This window comes from Rhipicephalus sanguineus, chromosome 8, assembly GCF_013339695.2.
Source record: "Rhipicephalus sanguineus isolate Rsan-2018 chromosome 8, BIME_Rsan_1.4, whole genome shotgun sequence".
Classification (NCBI taxonomy): Eukaryota; Metazoa; Arthropoda; class Arachnida; order Ixodida; family Ixodidae; genus Rhipicephalus; species Rhipicephalus sanguineus.
Window position 1 is genome coordinate 16,576,185 of NC_051183.1, and position 17,462 is coordinate 16,593,646.

The following is a 17,462-nucleotide window of genomic DNA, read 5'->3' on the forward strand; positions in this document are numbered from 1 at the left end:
TTTGTAATGCCTTCAGGATCGGTCCATCTTTGACCAAACATCAATGTCATGCAATGATGTCATCACGTGACGCCACGTTAAGTGACGTCACAAATTTTGGCGAGCAGCGACGTCATCACGTGATGATGATTTTTTGCATCATTCGTGTTGACGCCGACAACAGTCAATATTTGCATTTGATGAGGCATTGAAGGCTTTCACCTTAATATTACTTCAGTTATGAACTGCTGTTACCAAGGCTACGTGCTTTGACACCGTGAAGAGAGTTTGTTAACACATTTGTGATAAGTGCATTACTAAGGCACATTACTTGAAGCGATGGACATTATACTGTAAATCAAAATGCAAACTTCAATATGTAACAACATCTAACTTACCAACGTTTGAATGAATTTCTCTAGTGTATAAGTGAAATGTATCAAATGAAGCCAGTGATTTCACAAGGCATATCCACTCAGTCGCAAAATCGTAAAAGTAGCACCAGTTTTGAGGTTAATGTTTGGTAAGTTGTGGTAATAATACGCTGATGCTCCAGTTACTTGTTTAACAAGGCATGCTGCTATGCATTCAAGTTCAAAAGCAAGTGGAAAACAAATGCATTTCATCGCAAATTTAAGAGAATGCTCACCTCTAAGCTATCCTCAATGTTTGTTCCAAATGTGTAGTACTTTCAAAGTCACTGGCTAGCTACAATTCGTACATTGTGATATGTGCCATAAAGTGATTATTGCAAAAGTTAATTAGTAAAGCTATGGTTAATTAGTCAAATATTCATAGGGCTTTTACAAAAATTATGTGCCCTTCTAGGTAATCTAGCTTAAGAAACAGAATTGCGCTAGATGCCCCAAGGTATTTAGTTTTGTTGGTTCTGTTAACAGTAGAATAAGACACCCTGTACAAGGTTAATACTATGAACAACTTTGCACTTCATGAAGCAATGTGTGCCAAGCAAATACTTTTTCATCTAGAAAGCTTTTGCCCACTTCTCTGCTCTAAACAAGCCCAGATACGTTATCAAGTCCTTATCTTATCAGTGTAACCTTATCTGCACAATCTTACCACCCTTCTTAAATAAAACAGCGAATCCTTCAAAAATATCTGGCAGAGAGCTTAGCAGTGCTTGAGTGGTAACAGCTCTAAAAGATTGAGTCACAGACTGTAACTCCATCCCTCACCCTCTCAAGGTTACAGGCAGGGGAGTTAAAAGACAGTGAAAAAAAAAAAACTAGAAATAAGCTAGAAAACTGAAAAACGGAACGAGAAAACAGAAATAACGAAGAAACTGAAAAACAACATAAGGAACGAGAAAGCAGAAAAAACAAACACTGCAAAGAAAACAACATCAAGTCCCAAGTGCAGAGCCATTTCACCCCTCCGCACATGCCCGGGTTCCGGAGCCTGGGACGATTCCGCGTCAGCAAAAATTAATTTGTCTCACCGCCCTGCCTCGGGGTGGCAGCTGTCAGACCACTGTGAATCACAGTGTCAAATTTAGAAGCCGCCAAGGGCGTGATATCAAAGCAACGGCAGTCGCTGCAGAGCCGCAGAAAGAAAAAAAAAAGAATTGCGCTGGCAACAATGTCTGTTCTTGGCAGGCAGTGTTTGTAGTAAACACTGTCGCCTTCACTGCCCCTTCCTTCGGGGCCAATCAAATCCGTTGAAAGTCTAGCTCCATCAGACCTCGCTGCATCATCAGCATTGACAAAAACACCGGTAAAGATGAATCGCACAGCATTGTAAGAAAGACGAAAACTTAGCATGGCTTGGCTTTCCCCATTTTACCAAGGGTGAAGGGGGTGGAATGCAAACTATAAATAACCTGTGCTATTTAGGGAGGCACACAAAATAAATCCATTACTGTTGCAACCGAAATGTCAAGCTTACGACAGGTTCAGTCCAGCAGTATACCGAATGTCGAGAACAAAGTGAAACTGGTAATCAGGGCTGCTATTTGCGATCATAGGATAGAGAGAGGGGCCCATCCCTTTCCACCATACTTGTTTACAACCTTGGGGGAGGAGGGGCACAAGCAGACCCCTTCCCCACTCACCTACCGCTACATGCATCCTATACTCTGAATTCTCTTTGCCTTCTTCGGACATTTCTGCTGAACGCAATAACTGACACTTCGAGCACCTCCTACCGTACACTTTGCAAACATCTCTAAGTTGGCCTTCCTGCAAGATTATTTTCCACACAAAACCTCTCGTTCCCAGACTGCTTTTTCTCGCTCTAAGCGGGCTCACCCCTTCCCATTCCAGCGAAGGTGACCACAAAGGCTTTTCAAAATCGTAAGCTCCCTAGTGTGCAGAGGCAACGGAAGAAGTGACAGCAAGGAATGGCACAGAAGTGTTAAATGGAAAAAAAAAATTGGGGCACCTACGTACTAGTGGTGCAGAGACTCAGAAAGCAGCGGAGCTGGTGGCGTTGCCCTCCTCCTCACCTCCTTTTCCCACTCCTTGCTACTATACTGTACATGGCTACACTTGCTCTCTTTAACACGAAAGTGTTTTATGCCAGGGTCCACCACGGCTCCACTTACGCATTTCCGTCACGGATATGACGTTGTAAAATATAAAGACTAACATATGGCAAAGAAAAAAACTAGGAGAAAAAGTTCCGTCACCGGGAGACGAACTTACGACCCCTCGATCCCCAGCGCGAAACGACTCCGCCACAGACGGCACGTTCTTAATCAAACATCAAACTAACGGCGAGCTATTTATATATACCATTTGGCGGTGGCGGTACTCAGAGATCGGCGGTACATCAGCGTGTTTTCGTTATCACTAGCGAGATGGCGCGAAGGGCTCGAAGTGCGCGCTTTAAAGGTCGTCGCCCCACGCGTTGACATGAGCGTGCGCCTCTACAGGGCGTGGTCGCTCGTGCGCGCGCGCTTATCTTGTACGTCTTGCGCTCTCACCGCAAGTTTGCGTTGAAGTTACAGATAGCACGAAGATCACTTGGCTCACTGCAGCGGCCGCTTTTGTGAAAGGAGCGCGCTGCTCACAAACAAATAAGTTACAACTGTGACAGTTCGCGCTCATCCTGTGTATACTTGTGCGTTAGTTTCGTGCGTCCTCCTTTGTATTTGACCAGCGCGCTTTAACTGTCGAGCTGTGACAGTTGTTAGTTGGCGTTCATCCCGTGTATGTTCGCTCCGTGCGTCCTTTCTGCTTGAGCAGCGCACTGCAAGTTTCGAGTTGCTTGCCGTTCTTCGCATGACATTACAACTTGTTGCATTCATTCCTTCGCCCTCGGGGCGAAACAATGCACAACAAACGCTCAACTACGTCTGTGAAGACACGTTTTACTTTCGTGTTATACCGATTCCTATGACAGAGGGATCAGCCATGTTTTTTTTGTGTCTGTTTCTATCTCTTCCTCTGTCTTTCTATATTTTTCTTTCTCACTCTGTGCTCGTTCTCTCGCCCATCAGTTTTTGCATGCCACGCCGGATAAATCGACGTGGGAGCGAAGCAGGATCGAGAAGAGGACGGAGAGAGCGCATGCCGGTTCATAGTGATAGTTTTCAGGTATTCTTCTCGCCTGTGGTCGAGGCTGTTAGTTTGAAAAACGTAATTGCTCGCGCATGCGCAGCAACACGTTCCCTACGACTTCATAACCCGTCTTTCTTTCTCATTTGTTAGTGGCTGACGAAAATGAGCTAGCCTCGTATCGGACATCTTTCGATCCTCCTGCATTAATACGTGGACTGGATAACAGCACGTGACTCGCGGCAATCGCACGGCAAGCGATTCCCGGTTCCCTACGCGCTCGCACGCGCCATCGCCACAGGGCGCTGCCGTTCGTTTTTTTTTTTTTTTTCCCCGCACACGCGCTAACCGCAACACAGACCGCCGAGACAAAGGACAAACATCGCAACGAGGCAGAAGGAGAGCAGCACGATGCAGCACCCCACGATGCCACCGACTTCCGCCAACACCGCGAGCGCGATTTTCGCGCGAATCTCGTCCGGGTGCGAAATTTTCGCCGAACTGCCTTGTCTGCGTTCCAAATAACACCATGCCCTCCCTCTTTCCTTCCTTGCCTCCTGGGAAAGGTGATAGATCACCTCCGCGAAAAGTGATGGCGCAAAACAAACGAGCGACGAAACACCGGTGCCCCGTCGACGAGCTTTTACGCTTTAATTCTCCTACAATTTTCAAGCGAATCTCGTTAATATAGATGGCTTTCACTGACGTCACTGAAAGCGCCCTGTTGGAGCACCAGTATGTGGGGACGCGACGTTTCCGATGTCACATTAGTGTTATCAAAACAACACACGCAGGTTCTTTAAAGGCCAACTCCGGTGATTTTTCGAGGTCGATGGATCTCAATGAAATTCGCTGGGTATGTTCCTTTGAAAGTTTCCGTCATCTATGCCAAATTACAGGCTTGAGACACGCGCAGATTGTTTGCAAATGAATTTTAAAGATTGTCTGCAAACGCCCTCCCGGTTTCCCACAATTATTGGCAATATTGCGTCTGTGACGTCAATATTGTTAAGGCGACGGAAGTGACGCAGCCGAGGGCACCGCTAACTGTCAGTATCAGACGCGGCACTGTCGGTCGCAGACATTACAGCTGATGCGCGGCGTCCTCACCTCTCCACTGTGCGCCTGCTCGTGACTTCCGGTTCGTAACAACTACTACGTCATACAGAGACAGTACACTCGGTTGCGTTTCGGTTTCGGTATTGCGCCTTTTTGCTTATTAAAAATTATTTTCGAATTTGCTGAGCATTTCTGCTATCGGGCGCGTGACTAGAGTCTCAGGAACATAAAAGCACCATAGGCCTCCAACGGATGGATGGATGGATGTATACGGCTGTGCCCTTTAGATCGGGCGGCGGCTCACGCCACCTAGCCATAAAGTTAAGTACTATCACTATGTATTGAAGGATTGCAATTCACTCGTGCCTTGATTGTAGCCACCAATCGGTTAGCCTCCTCCTGGTTATTTCTACTCGTTTAAAGTCTATTTTTCCTTCACTGTCCCTAAACCCCAATGCTTTGAAATATTCCGCGCCATTATCTTGGACTGTAGGGTGAAGCCCTTTACAGAACATTATCAAATGTTCAGCCGTTTCCTCCTCCTCTCCACACGCACTACATAACGTGTCTGTGCCAAAGCGACATTCGAATAAGCGAACACGGTGCGTGATCAGGCGTCGATATTATTCGAAATGAAACACGCCTCTGCAAGAAACATGCATCGTCGAAGTGGGCATGAAATATTTATTTATTTTTTGTTTGCGTATATCATTATGCTGTCAAAGGGAGCTCTAAAAAAATCCAAGGCGACATTAAACTTGCGATCCGACGTTGTTATCATTCGGTGCAAACCTCGGCAAAAGTGAAACTCCCACGAAACTGAACACTGCGCATTGCGATGCAGCCAGTGACTCAACAGGGCAGATGTATATTTATGCTCTTGACACTGAGCTCATAATAAATTTAAAGCCGCACGACAAACTTGGCATCCAAGCAATTGAAAAGTTATCAATAGAAAACGCACGCGAAAGCGTGCTGGATGGTTGCTGACAGCTCCGAGTATACACGACTGCTGCAACGAATGTGCGTTTTACCGGTAACATAATTACAGAACTCGCGCAGTCACCTCCCTACTCATGTCAAAGAAATGTGCCCGTTCAGCATCTGCACGCACGTAGCGCTCGCACAAACAGCATCGCCCTTGACGACCTGCTCGGTCCCGAAAAGGTGGTCGATCAATCGTCCTCCTCTGGTAAGATTCCCACCGTTAAAACGTTTTTTTTCCATCTCTGGGAAGCAGAGATGGAAGCAAGCGACACGTGAAGCTGCACGTGCACGGCGAGCGGAGAGCAGCGCGTGCAGGGTGCCTGAACGTGCGGAGACAGCGCAGTCAAAAGGCTGGTGTGGGGACAGGAGCGACCGGTTTTCGCAAGAAAGGCGGCGAAACGCGTGCGACGCAGCGCCCCCTGGCCGAGCTTGGGAGGCCTATTACCCTAACATGGTGAAAAAATCGCCGGAGTTGGCCTTTAAAGGCCAACTCCGGCGATTTTTTGGCCATGTCAAAGTAATGGTGCTTTTATATTCCTGAGACGCTCCTGTCACGGGTCCGATAGCAGAAACACTCGGCAAATTGGAGAATAATTTTAAATAAGCAAAAAAGCGCAACACCGAAACCGAAACCCAACCGAGCATACTGTCTTCGCGTGACGTATAAGTGGTTACAAAACCGGAAATCATGCAAGGCATGCCGGTCCCGCCAGCGCGTAGTATGAAAGCTGCGAAAGCGGCGAAGAGCAGACGCTCATTTGAAAGGTGACTCCGTCGGCAATCTTGTGTGTGACTGACCGTGTCACGTGCACAAGCTGAGCTGTCGGAAGATGACAGCTGCGATTCCGACGCATTTGGAGGCCAACTGTAATGGCCATTCCTCTTTGATGAAGTGGAACACACCTGTTTAGCTCTTTGCTTGCCTGGTTGCACATTCCACCGCCAGATGGCACCACCTGTCCAGGGAGCTCAAGTTTGTGGGGCCGTGATCGGGTAAAATGCTATCGCTGAGAAGTTCGCGGACTAACTAAAGCTTCTTAATATTGCTATGGGAAGAGTGCATAAGTTTGGCAATAGCGGCGTTCAACGTCGCGTTGGTGCGGCCGAAGGAACTTAACATAAGCCAAGTATGAGCCACCTTTCGCACCATTAGGTTACGTTGTTTCGCACGATGCGAAGCTCACCGTATACCGATATAGGACCAGTCACGGTGCACCCTGTATATGCTACGGGAAGTGTTTCCGTGGTGTTCACGCATGTGCATTCTTTAGCCGGTACGGTATTACCGTACTTTCCGTGCGGTAAACCGGCATTGCTAGCTAAAACACTCTAATATAGAGACGCAGGGTAATCGTTAGGTACGAGTGTTTCGTGACTGCCAACGGGGAATTGTGTGCAGCCCACAACGCGACACCACTTGCCACCCATCGCACGCATTACCACAAGGAACTGAAATTCACACGCCCAGCCAACGAAGCGCTCGCCAAACACTCGCGATTGTTGCCTTGCGGATAGCAGACGCTCTAGGGGCCCCTCGGTTCCGTCACTTCCGCTTAACAAAAAAGACGTCACGCACCCAATGTTGCCAATAATTTTGGGAAGCGAGGTGGGGAGAGTCGGGGCAATCAATAAAATTCATTTGCAATGAATCTGCGTATGTCTCCAGCTTGTAATTTGGCATATATAACGGGAACGTGAAAAGGAACGTACCCAGCGAATTTTATTGAGATCCATGGACCTCGAAAAATCGCCGGAGTTGGCCTTTAAGTATTCACGCACAGGGACGTCGCTGCGCGTCGTTTTCACATAGACGCAACTTGTTTTGTCATCAAAGCCGCCATCGTGGGGTACCAGTTCCTTTCAGAAGCTGCGTCCATGACGTCACATGCAAGCCATCTATAATAACTATTGGGGTTTTACGTCGTAAAACCACGATATATGATTATGAGGGACGGCGTATTGGAGGGCTCAGCAAATTTCGACCACCTGGGGTTCTTTAGCATTTCGCGGCCGCCGCAGCCGGGATTCGATCCCGCGACCTTCGGGTCAGCAGTCGAGCACCATAACCACTAGACCATTGCGGCGGGTAAGTGGAGCTTCTTGTGCCACAGATTTCGGTGGCGGCGTCGACGCGAGAAACCTGGCCGGCGAGCGTACAGAAATGCGTCCCTCGAGCGTGCGCCGGTCATATGCGCATTTGTATGAGCCGTTTTCCAATAAGTGACGCTCTCACGATCACGGGCTTGTCGGCGATGAGCAGTTTCTGATAATGCAATATGATCTTTATTCGAGGTCACTCGCCATACCACGTTGCCTCGTTTCATTGTTTCCTGGATATGAACGCATGACCGTCTTTGTTCACCGTCTGTGTTGCGTGGCTAAGCACGTGGATGAAGGTCCCATTCCCGGCGTGGAGGAAGGCAACAGTTACGAGGGAACATTGCGCAACGCGATCGACAGAAAGAAAAGTAAGGCACGCACTCGCCATGCTTCGCTTGGCTCCATTTTCGCGATAGGAAAAGGGCTCCCCATTTTGTTTTGTGCGGCACACTTCGGGCTCGTATTTTTCGGGAAAAGATGTAGCCCCTCCCGGGTCGTTCGTCCTGGGGCATATTCTGAAACGGTCACTTTCAGCGATAGTGACACTTTGCGTGACATCTACAATCTCGCGAATACCCAATGATTGAAGAGCACTACTTGCCCGCTTTTCCTCAACCAGTAATATCAGCAAGCGATATTGGCGACATCTCCAAAGGTGATCATCTCGACAGTGTCGCATTGCATGACGTGTAATCTTGCACGTCCAATGACTGATCGCCTTGCGTGACGTACTATCTCGCATATGCAATGAGTGAAGTGACTAATTAGCCGCCCTTCTTCAACCAGTCGATATGAACGCACTGAAACCAATATCTCCAAAAGTGACTGTCTCAGATCACGGCCCCTGCTGTGTAGCACATTCGTGCGATGTTTACATAAAATGCGATTAACTTACGCATTCTTGAAAGATGGCTGCTGCAAACCTGCGAACCCTTGCCGTCTAGCAAACTCTGATTGGCTCGCAAAGGGGCCATGCGATCTTTGATTCGCCCAAAACATGGTGGTATTCAAAGACTATGGCACCTCAAGAAAACGTGTTTGGATGAGGATGGTACTGTGGTGGACGGAAAAGTGGCAGCTACCACTAAACAAGCACTAAGACAGCCTAATCTAAAGGGACTACATTGGCCGCTATTTTGTAGCGACATGTGCTGCACTTTATCTATGCCATTCTTATCAATCATTCACAGTTCACGGAAGGCTTATCTCGTTGATGAGGTGTACAAGACTGTCGCTGTGACCACAAGAAAAATGCACGAAAAGGCAGTGGCTTCAGAAAAGGAATTGCTACAATATAACTGCCATATAGACCTTTTCAATGGAGAGAGGGAGCACCTCTTTCCTGAAATCTTGCATGGGAGTACAATGGCTGACGTACGTCAACACCGCTGGAAGTGTATTTTTTTAAGGGAAAGGGGGGGGGGTTCACACATTAGGGGAGGTTCACGCATTATACAACAGCTCAGAGGGGATTATGGCGGCATCCACAGGGAAGCGCCTTGCGCTTTTGATCAGAGTACCAACGAAAAAAAAAACCGAAAATGGCGTATCACGCGTGGAAGCCTACCATGAATTTTCTGCCGGAATGTTAACAGAAATCTCGTCGCGATAGGAGATGACACTACCCTGCAGTTAAAGTGACGCCCCCCTTCCTCCACGTCGGCAGCGAGCGGCGCTAGCTAAACACTCCGTACTGCGGAGGCCGTGGGCTCGCAGTACACTTGCACTCAGATCAACTTTTCACAGAAAACTGGTTTGCATTACTCTGCACATTCCCTCCTCTAACAATTTTCAGTAAAAGAAAAAAAAGGACGCAGATAGATCTCAGATAAGCTAAAGCCTTACACCGAAACAGAAACTTGGGAGATCAGCCGAGAGTGTTGCTTCGGATAATGCCAGCACTATTGTTTGGAGAACGGGTGTGTGCGGCAAACAGGACAGGGTTTTTCGATGTAAACTACAGCCCCAGTGTGTCAAACTTCAATGAAATAAAGGAAACTTGTTGGACATTATGATAATGTCAAAACTATTACGGAAGTAACTGAAGTCGTACAGTCGCAATTTAAATTCAGGGTGTCCTAAGCTTAGCTTTTGTTTTTCGTATAGCACTGAGCCAGTCTGTACTTCTCACCAAAAGTTCATTACAGCATGGTATTAGTAAACCAGTGACAACTTGCAACACAATGGGTAAAGCACTAACCCTCAACCTGTACTTTGCCGGGTTATGGATATAGGTTCATCATATAGGTGTTGTTCACTGATGCAAGTGTTTTCTACTAATCAGTTTGAACTAAGAGCCTTGTTGCATCCCTTACTCCTTTACTCAGGAATTTTATTACTTAATTTCTAAAACACTTTGTCCCATGAACAAAATTAAGTTAAGATGTAATGCCTCTACCTTCTACATTATGTACCTACTGCAGTTCACTATGCACATCCCTAGAGCGATGAGACTGTAGGACTTCGGGAGGAGCTGTTTTCTGCAATGTAAACCCATGTAATCATACGTATCGAAGGAAGGCCCTTGTGCATTAGAACAGAAGTACTAAACAAAAATGACTTTCGATGGCTAAAAACATTCATAACCCCAATCCCATTAGGGAACAAAGTGCTCTACTGCATGAAATGCCACAGCTGCTCGCACAGTTTGTTAATAAAGCAAAATTTCATGCCGACCACATAGACAGAGACAGCTGTCACAAATGTCCCCCACGGGAAAGTTTCATGTACGAAGCACAAATGACCACAGTGGCCCTGAGTGACAGGTTCAATCTACGGGTGACTGAGACAAGTTCCCATGAAAACATAAAAGAATGCGACATGGCAGGATCACGACCGCGTACATTCCAGCAAATGTCATGACCAGCTGGACAAATTCATGGACACAATGCTAGTGTGACGCCATGCAATGCTGCTGTCAGTTGTTTGCCTTGAAATTTTCATAACTTTTTTTTTGCTTCCTGTACCGACGTCTCATAGCCAAAGAATTCAATGGGGAAGGCGTTAGGCGATTAATGGCATTTCGATCGGAGTAGTCACGCCTTGTCATTTTCCTTTCTGGTCACCTGTTGCATGAGTGACCATCGTTCACGCACATGACTGGTACTGTCGCAAACACAAGAAATGTATGGAGCCAAAAGCTTGTCGTACAAGGTCTGACCGTTTTCCAGAATATTTCTCTGCTCGGTGCTTTGCCCAGATAAAAGAAAAAGTACAGCAGTGTCACTGCTCGGTGATCACTGTACTTAAAAAGAGACGACACTAATGTAATACAGTTAAGTTTAGACCAACAAATTGTTATTTGAAAACTTCATTATAGGTTCATTATTAGAAGATAAAATTAAAGTTGAAGTTTCAAAATTGAATTTTCCACTACAACTGCAGCACCTGAGTGTCAGTGAGTGCCACTGATTTCAGTCTTTCTTTTTTCTATATTGGCCACATCAGCTTAAAAAATTTTGATAAAATGAGCTACGTCGGCCAGCTAGCTTCCCTAGAAAATGTGATTCATTTCTACCTATAAAAACTATGTAGTCCCCAGCAAACACTGTCAAAATCTATGACATCATGGAAATTTGTTATGGGAACTTCTACGCAACGTGCCGTTACCTCTATTTTCCTTTCGCTCAATTTCTCGCTTGCCAATCGTCTGGTACGAAGAGTGGTGCTTTTCGTTTTACGAAAAGTCAATCTACTAATGCAAGACAAACAGCTTTTCTCTTAAGTTTCCCTTTCAAATGGGTAACTACGTTGTGTTCCTTAGACTGGGATTAGTTTTCCTAAATCCTATCTGGCCCATTGATTCCCGTTAGAATCAATGTTTCGTAAGAAAAAGTGCAACATGGAGAAAAAAGAAACAGAACTATTCTGGTAAATGTGAGCATCAGCAATGTAAATAAGATGATTTGACATTTTTCAGCTGCATACTTCCACCCCAATTCCCAACCTTTCTGTATCTCCTTCAGAACAGCACAACCTCCGGAATCAGTGCACCTCCGACCAAGTGACGATGGCACATGATATCACAAATTCTGACGACCTGTGACATCACATGATGCCGTCATTGATGGCACAACCACGTTATGTAATTTTGGCACCGTCAGTGTTATCAACAACAAGCGCTGCATTTTTTCACTCATGAGACGTAAGGCCTCTCACACTTACAATCACCTATTACACGCATGTAAATAGGATTGTATTTTCCTTTCAGAGAACTGGCAACGCCTGCGTTCAATGCCTTGTGCAAGGCCCCAATGTTTAAATTCTTGTGTTTAAATGAAAAGCAATAAAATACGCTCGCAACTTTCAAACGTCGAAGTTATAGCGTGGAGAAGTTCAAGTGTTATTCTGGAAGATACACTGACACTACAAGGAACAAGCACCAAGACCGATGTCAGTGTTCTGTCCCCTAAACACAATACAATAGGAAGGTCAACAACTGCGGCATACTTGTAATCGTCTCTAGGTTTTATGGAAGGCATTTACCCTGCCCTTGCTTCTTGGGCAATACACACGATCCACAATGGGTTATCAGAAACGAAGGTTCAACGACAATACAATAGGCGTGATAAGCACTCCGGCGCATGTATTCAGAAGGGCACACGCTTTTGGAACATACGACATATTTTGCACACCTGAAATTACTTAGAAGAAAGAATATAAAGTGAAGTGTGCATGCTTTCAGAAGTGCGTGTAGCAGTGGTGTTCACTGCAAGTCTACAAAGATGCATTATAAAAGTGCGTGTTTCCAGTACAGCAACAATTACAATAATAATAATAATAATAATAATAATAATAATAATAATAATAATAATAATAATAATAATAATAATAATAATAACAATAATAATAATATCTGTGATTTTATGCGCCAAAACCATGATTGATTATGAGGCATGCTGTAGTGGAGGGCTCTGGAAATTTCGACTATCTGGTGTTCTTTAACATGCACTGACATCGAACAGTACACGGACCTCTAGCATTTCGCCTCCATCAAAATGCAACCATCACAGCCAGGATCGAACCCACGACCTTTGGCTCAGCAGCCGTGCACCATAACCGCTATACCACTGTGGCAGACCCCCAACAATCACCGTTAGCAATTAAAAGGCCAAGAACATCGAAACTTTAGAGTGCATAAAAAACCTATTTTCTGAAAGGAAGGCTGGTTTTGCATCCCCCAACTTTGGGTACACAAAACCTAAAACACTCCATTAAACGGAGTAATTGAATGCATTAAAATAGGTAAGCTAAAGGAATAAAATAAGAACTATTACAGAAAGCATACTGCAGTCATACTGACAGTAAAACGAAGCATCTTTTTAGAGCAATTCGAATCAATTAATTAGCAAGCTTCAGACGATACCATCCATGCAAGTTATTAAGCATGGGAACAAATTACGCCACGCAGGAACAGCTCTCAAGGTGAGTCAGCTGTTGTGACATGATGTGACGTCACAAATACCTGCAAGCAGGGGGGAGGAGGGGGGCAAGCCTAGTATATTGGCGACACTCAGCGCGATTACGGCATAACGGCTTTCCATCCGCAGACGACCTGTCGCGGGAAAAAAACCCGTCACTGCAAAAGACCGCTCTTTCTTACGTCACAGGCAATCACGTGTACGTCATCACCCTAGCTTTCTTTTCGTTTATTCTTGCTTTAAAGAAATGAACAGCGACCCAGAAAAAGTCGGCCGCTTGCGCAACCCTCCTACCCCACCTACACTTCGGAGGGGGTGCACCCAGAATTTTTGTCCCATGCCAGCTGAGAGAACGGCATTTTTTGTTTTTTGAAGCGCGAAGGCTTCCAAAAGCCCAGTTCACCAGACCGCGTCTAGCCAAGCAAGATTCCAGAGAGAGAAGTAAAGAAAGTGAAAAGGTCTGAAAACAGTCCTTTAAAAAAAAAATCCTGAACTTTTTCTTTTTTCATGAACACCCTCCTCTGCATCCCGTATTACTCGAAATAAAGGTTTTCTTTGCCAAAAATATTCTCTTCTGCATTCCTTATTACTGAAAAAAAGTTTCCTTCGCCAAAAACACCCTCCTGTGTACCCCATATTACTCCAAAGAAAGGGTTTCCTCGCCAAAAACACCCTCCTCTGCACCCCGTATTACTCCCCAAGACAGAAAGTGGAGTGTTCTTGTTCTCCCCGTGATCCTGCACTCCAAAAACGCCGACAGACGTTACGAAAAGCGAGCCACGGGTCTGAACACCCACCCAAGGAGGGTTGGCCGCTCTTTTTCCAGAGTCAGTGGCGGCGGTGAGGAGAGTAGTGCGAAAGGAGTTCTTTCGCATGCGGTGGTGGCACAACCGCCTGCCAGCAGCGAGCAGCCCAGCCTGGCCCTTTCCGTCGACCGCAGCTAGCGAGAGGACCGGTGGAGTTGGCTGGCAGGCGGGCTGTGCCTGTAGTACGCCTACTCGCCGCGATCAACCCCCTCAGCTTTTACCAGAAGCCTCCCCCGCGCCTCTCCCGGGAGCTAAATATAAACTAAAACACAGCGCGCGGGCCGAGGGTCCGGCCAGCCGACGCAAAAAAAGCGCCGACTTCCATCCAGCACCATGGTTGCGCCCCCCCCCCCCCCTACTACCCCTCTCCTGCCACGGGTCCGTGAAAACGTCCCGCAACCGTTTTTTTTTTTCTTTGATTTTCGATGTCTTTTTTACCCCCCGGCGACTTACCGAATATATGCCCCTCCTCCATTCAATCTCTCCTCTTAAAAACACACACTTACAAAAAAAAAAAAAAAAGTCCCCCGTCTCCCCCCCCCCTTACAAATCCAATCATTTACTAAAACCAACTACCACTGCCCAGTTGAAGCTCCATTGCGACGGAGGTCAACCCTTCTACAAGAGAGTGGGCCTGTCGCTTTCGATCCTTCACCGGAGAGACAGTCGCGAAACGAAGGCGTCGCTGACAGGCTTGCAATGTGTCAACCTTTGGTGGGGCGGTGACTTGTGTGTGTGTGTGTGTGTGTGTGTGTGTACGCGAGGGACGGGGTAGAAACTACGATATCGCGGCGCCTATGGGTTTGCCACCCTTTTCCTTCGAGTTCCGAAAACCTGCCGGCTTCTCCGTGGGGAGGGGTGACAGTAAGAACACAAAAAAACCCCGAGGAGCAACTGCGCCCGGCGAATCTCACTTCAAGGCGGGCTAGGCTTAACAAGCCAAGCTCGACCCAGGCCTGCGCGAGTACTGCACAGCCGCAACCCCCTCCCTTCTATTTCTTTCTTTACTTGTTATGCAGAGGCGAAGAATACACACGCACACACTAACACCAGCAACAGACCGTACTGCGAGAGGGTGAAAAGAAAAAGGCGTGCCGATTTAGTGCCGATCAGAGGGCTGTTTCGCTGCTCGGAACGCTCGATTTCGCCTGCTGATGCTGGGATCGGCCTGACAGTCGTCGTTAGTAGCTTGTTTTTGTTTGTTCGTACGCAAATGAGATGAAGACAGCTACCGTAGCACGAATGCGAAGAAACATCGTAATCACCGGGGGAAAGACGGAAATAAAGAAAAAAACAAAACAGGGGTGTCACCGGAAGACGTAACTACGAACGGCGGCGTTTCTCCACCTCCGAAGAAAAATGCTTTTTTTAGGAACGCCACCGAACCAGGATCGCAGAACGCTTGATAGTGATAAGCATACACACACGGAACGCCCAGGGCACGAAAAGAAACGTAGGGTCCTGGGTTTACACTACGCACACCCTTCCTAAAGTTGCTGGTAAGGACCGAGAAAGACCTTTCCCACAGCTACTAAAGTAGACTCCCATTAAACGGAACCTGAAGGGACCAACAAATATGTCCCCTTTAACAGGAGTTCCGTTTCCTGAGAGATGAACAGGGTTGCAGTATTCAAGGTACGAAAACAATCAGCCAGTTTGTTCCATTTAGGAAACCCTTCCCAAAGTTGTTGGTAGGGACCGTGTCTCAAGAGATGAAAAAGTTTGCAGTATTCAGGTACGGAACCAGTCATATTGGAGCCAGTTGCTCCGTTTAAGCAGCAATTCCGTTTAAAGACACTCTTTCAAAGTTGTTGGTAGGGCCCGAGACCTCTCCTACTACATCCGAAGCCTGTGTGACCCTTCGGGAGGTAGCTTTTCCGGGGCAAGTTTTTTGTTTTTTTTGTGGTGTGGCGGGTGAGGTTTTTTTCGTGTTTGCTTGGGTCTCGGCGTACCTGATGTAGCGCGGTGAGCCCGTCCACGTTGGTTGTGTTGATGTCGGCACCGGCGGCGAGCAAACGCTCGACTTCGGCCGTGTCCCCGGCGGCACAGGCGGCGAGGAACACGCACCCATCGCTAAACTTGATCCGCGGCGACTTGTCCAAAGGAGGCTCGGCGCTCTCGCGATTCGTCTCGGAGTCCTCCCAGCGCTTGAGTTGCTCTTTTCGCTTGAAAAGCGAATTGCTGGGACGCGATTCCAGAGACATAACTTTTCGCAGGGCCCCACCACACTGTTTTTTTGTTATCCTCGCCTCGCAGCACAACACCGCATCACAGCCACAACACACTCCCACACGGACCGCAAGGTGACAGCACCACCGCCGAGCAGACGGACTGAGAAACGCCGCTTATTCCAAAGGCGCAGTTGCCGTAGCAAAGCGAAGATGTCACTGCTCGTAAAAGGCAGCTGATTTCTTTCGTAAAAGCTCTTACTAAATTCTTAGTCAATGTAACTAAATGTAACCTCAGTGCTGTTCAGTTTAGCGAGCCAACAAACTTGTTTTTTTATTTTGTGTTTGGCATGGGATTTCTAAGAGTAATTGTAAGAAAGCGAACGTGGATCTTTCAAAAAAGTTTAATTTCTTTAATATGCACAAGTATAAATTTCTATAAAATTTAACTAAATGTAAATGTACTAATGTTCAATTAAAACAAACTTATTATTTTCATTTTTGGCAAAAAGCTGCTGTACTGCCGCAAAAAATTCATTATAAAACTTTTAAAAACGAAACAAATGCAAGTTTACGTGATGGTATGAAATATTTAGTTTCTCTAAGTCGTATTTTGAACAAAAGGCTCAATGCGTGAAATACGAAACTACGAACTAACGACATAAAGTTTGGCCACTTGTCCGCGAGAGGGCGACAGTGGTTCAAATCGCCATGTTTGTTACCCGAGTTGGTGTTGTGTGAGTGAACCGTGCTGTGGCCCCAAAAAAAGTGTACAAAAATAGACCGGACTGGTAGCGTTTGTTTAGGATAAGTTAACACGGATTGCCTCATCAGGTGACTACCTCACTTTTTGTTTTCCCGCCTTTGATAAGAGCCTCTCGAAGTTTCCCCGGCGCGCTGAAACGGGCCAACCCGACTCGCCTATTGCTTCTTACTACACTGACGCTTGCTGTGGTAGCTATGGTCGCAGCCAGCGGGGCTTGAAGGCTTGTCAAATGAAGTTTCCCGTGATTTCAGGCGTTTAACGGGCCGAACTCGGATCGGAAAACGTATGTAGTGGTACATATTGCGGCGTGGCCGCACGTGCTGGCGTTTTAAAAAGCCGCAGCTCCCGCGTAAGTTCGTTTCAAAGTGTTCCGCGTAGCCGACTTTCCAATAAACAGGTCGGTGACTACGTTTTCGGGTGCGCTCTCGTTAACAGGCGCTCCGTGTACCGTCGACGCCAGTATTAAACGAGGCGAAAACGCTATGCTACAAGCTCGAAAACTTTGAGCGCTCGTGCGCGTATTTTTTCCGCAACGACTACGCAAGATGCGGTTCGGTGCTTGTGTAGTGGAGGAGGGTTTGGTTAAGTACCCAACCGTGCGCCCTATGACCTCGCTATGTTTGTTGCAATAGTCCCCCCCACACCGAGCTGGTCGCATC

The 17,462-nt window shown here is 46.8% G+C and overlaps 2 protein-coding genes across 5 annotated transcripts in view; one reads left to right on the forward strand and one right to left on the reverse strand.

Moving 5' to 3' along the window:
• LOC119401456 (protein phosphatase 1 regulatory subunit 12A) overlaps positions 1-16,180 on the reverse strand; it is a 90,736-nt gene extending 74,556 nt beyond the window's left edge. For 3 of the 4 annotated variants that reach the window (XM_037668280.2, XM_037668281.2, XM_037668279.2), the window contains exon 1: positions 15,822-16,180. In XM_037668280.2, coding sequence (XP_037524208.1) covers positions 15,822-16,073 — 252 coding nt within the window. In that variant the 5' untranslated portion in view covers positions 16,074-16,180. The remainder of the gene's footprint in view (positions 1-15,821) is intronic. The other variant, XM_037668278.2, reaches the window with a different exon arrangement.
• Positions 16,181-16,722: 542 nt separating this feature from the next.
• Positions 16,723-17,462, forward strand: part of LOC119401457 (CCR4-NOT transcription complex subunit 2) — a 36,792-nt gene continuing 36,052 nt past the window's right edge. The window contains exon 1 of the mRNA XM_037668282.2: positions 16,723-16,871. The gene's annotated coding sequence lies outside the window, so the exon portion shown is untranslated. The remainder of the gene's footprint in view (positions 16,872-17,462) is intronic.